General features: G+C 46.8%; 1 protein-coding gene across 1 annotated transcript in view; it reads left to right on the top strand.

Annotated features, from left to right (window-relative positions):
- Positions 1 to 165: 165 nt before the first annotated feature.
- NUP155 (nucleoporin 155) overlaps positions 166 to 944 on the top strand; it is an 83,028-nt gene continuing 82,249 nt past the window's right edge. Inside the window, exon 1 of the mRNA XM_007951589.1 lies at positions 166 to 322. Coding sequence (XP_007949780.1) covers positions 166 to 322 — 157 coding nt within the window. The remainder of the gene's footprint in view (positions 323 to 944) is intronic.

Below are 944 nucleotides of genomic sequence, written 5' to 3'. Positions count from 1 at the left end.
CTGGATGAACCGGTAGTGCGTCACTCGGAAGCGCCGAGGCGCTCGTTTGGCGCGCGCATCCTGAGTCGCGCTTCTCAACTGGGGTCTTCTGTTTTCTCCTTTATTTTTGATTCTTTCCGGATATTGGTGTCTCAGGCAGCGTCCTCTTTGTCTATTATTTTAGATATGCCCTCTTCCCTGCTAGGCCCGGCGACGCCGGCCCCCACGGCGGCCTCAGCCTTGCAGGAAGCTTTGGAAAATGCCGGACGGCTCATCGACCGTCAGTTACAAGAAGACCGCATGTACCCGGACCTGTCCGAGCTGCTTTTGGTGTCTGCTCCAAGTGAGTGATCGGTGCCCTTTTGGTGAACCTCGTTTTTCAGCTGAAAGGACTCCTTAACTTCGTTCTTATTCCCAGGGTTGGTACCAACGAAGACATCCTGAGATTTTGTGCACTGTTTGCTGCATTTTTGAAGAGCGCAAAACAAACTATTTCCTTTTTTCTCCCGTCTTCACTTTCTTCATTGCGGACACTTGAGGGCTTGAGGGAACAAGGATGAAGAGCAAGTCCGCAGTTCCAACAGAGGAGGCAGAGATCCCAACCCTAATGGGCTGCTCATTGCTCCCAAGTGTTTATTTAGTGCTAAGGCCAGATGAGTTAGAGTTTGAATTATTAATTTCTTGAAGTCCCATCCTTCTTCGTACTGATATTTAAGTTGAACGAAATTAATTTGGAAACTTATCACGTTCACTCAAAGATAGTTGTGAAAGATGCTGGGAGATGTTAAAAGGACTATTGATGGAATAAAGAAAGAGAATACAGAAATCAGAGGTGATGGGCAGGGAGGGTAAAGCAGAGTATGTGTTAACAATGGAGAGGTGGGAAAGTAAGTCGTTTGACGGTTTTAAATTATGGCCGGGCTCCTCAAGGCGTTTGGAATTCCATCATTTAACTAGGAAAAAAA

Source organism: Orycteropus afer, unplaced genomic scaffold (assembly GCF_000298275.1).
Source record: "Orycteropus afer afer isolate SDZICR_OR568_19922 unplaced genomic scaffold, OryAfe1.0 scaffold00300, whole genome shotgun sequence".
NCBI lineage: Eukaryota > Metazoa > Chordata > Mammalia > Tubulidentata > Orycteropodidae > Orycteropus > Orycteropus afer.
Note: the sequence above shows the minus strand (reverse complement) of the source record. Positions and strands in the feature narration are given on the sequence as shown.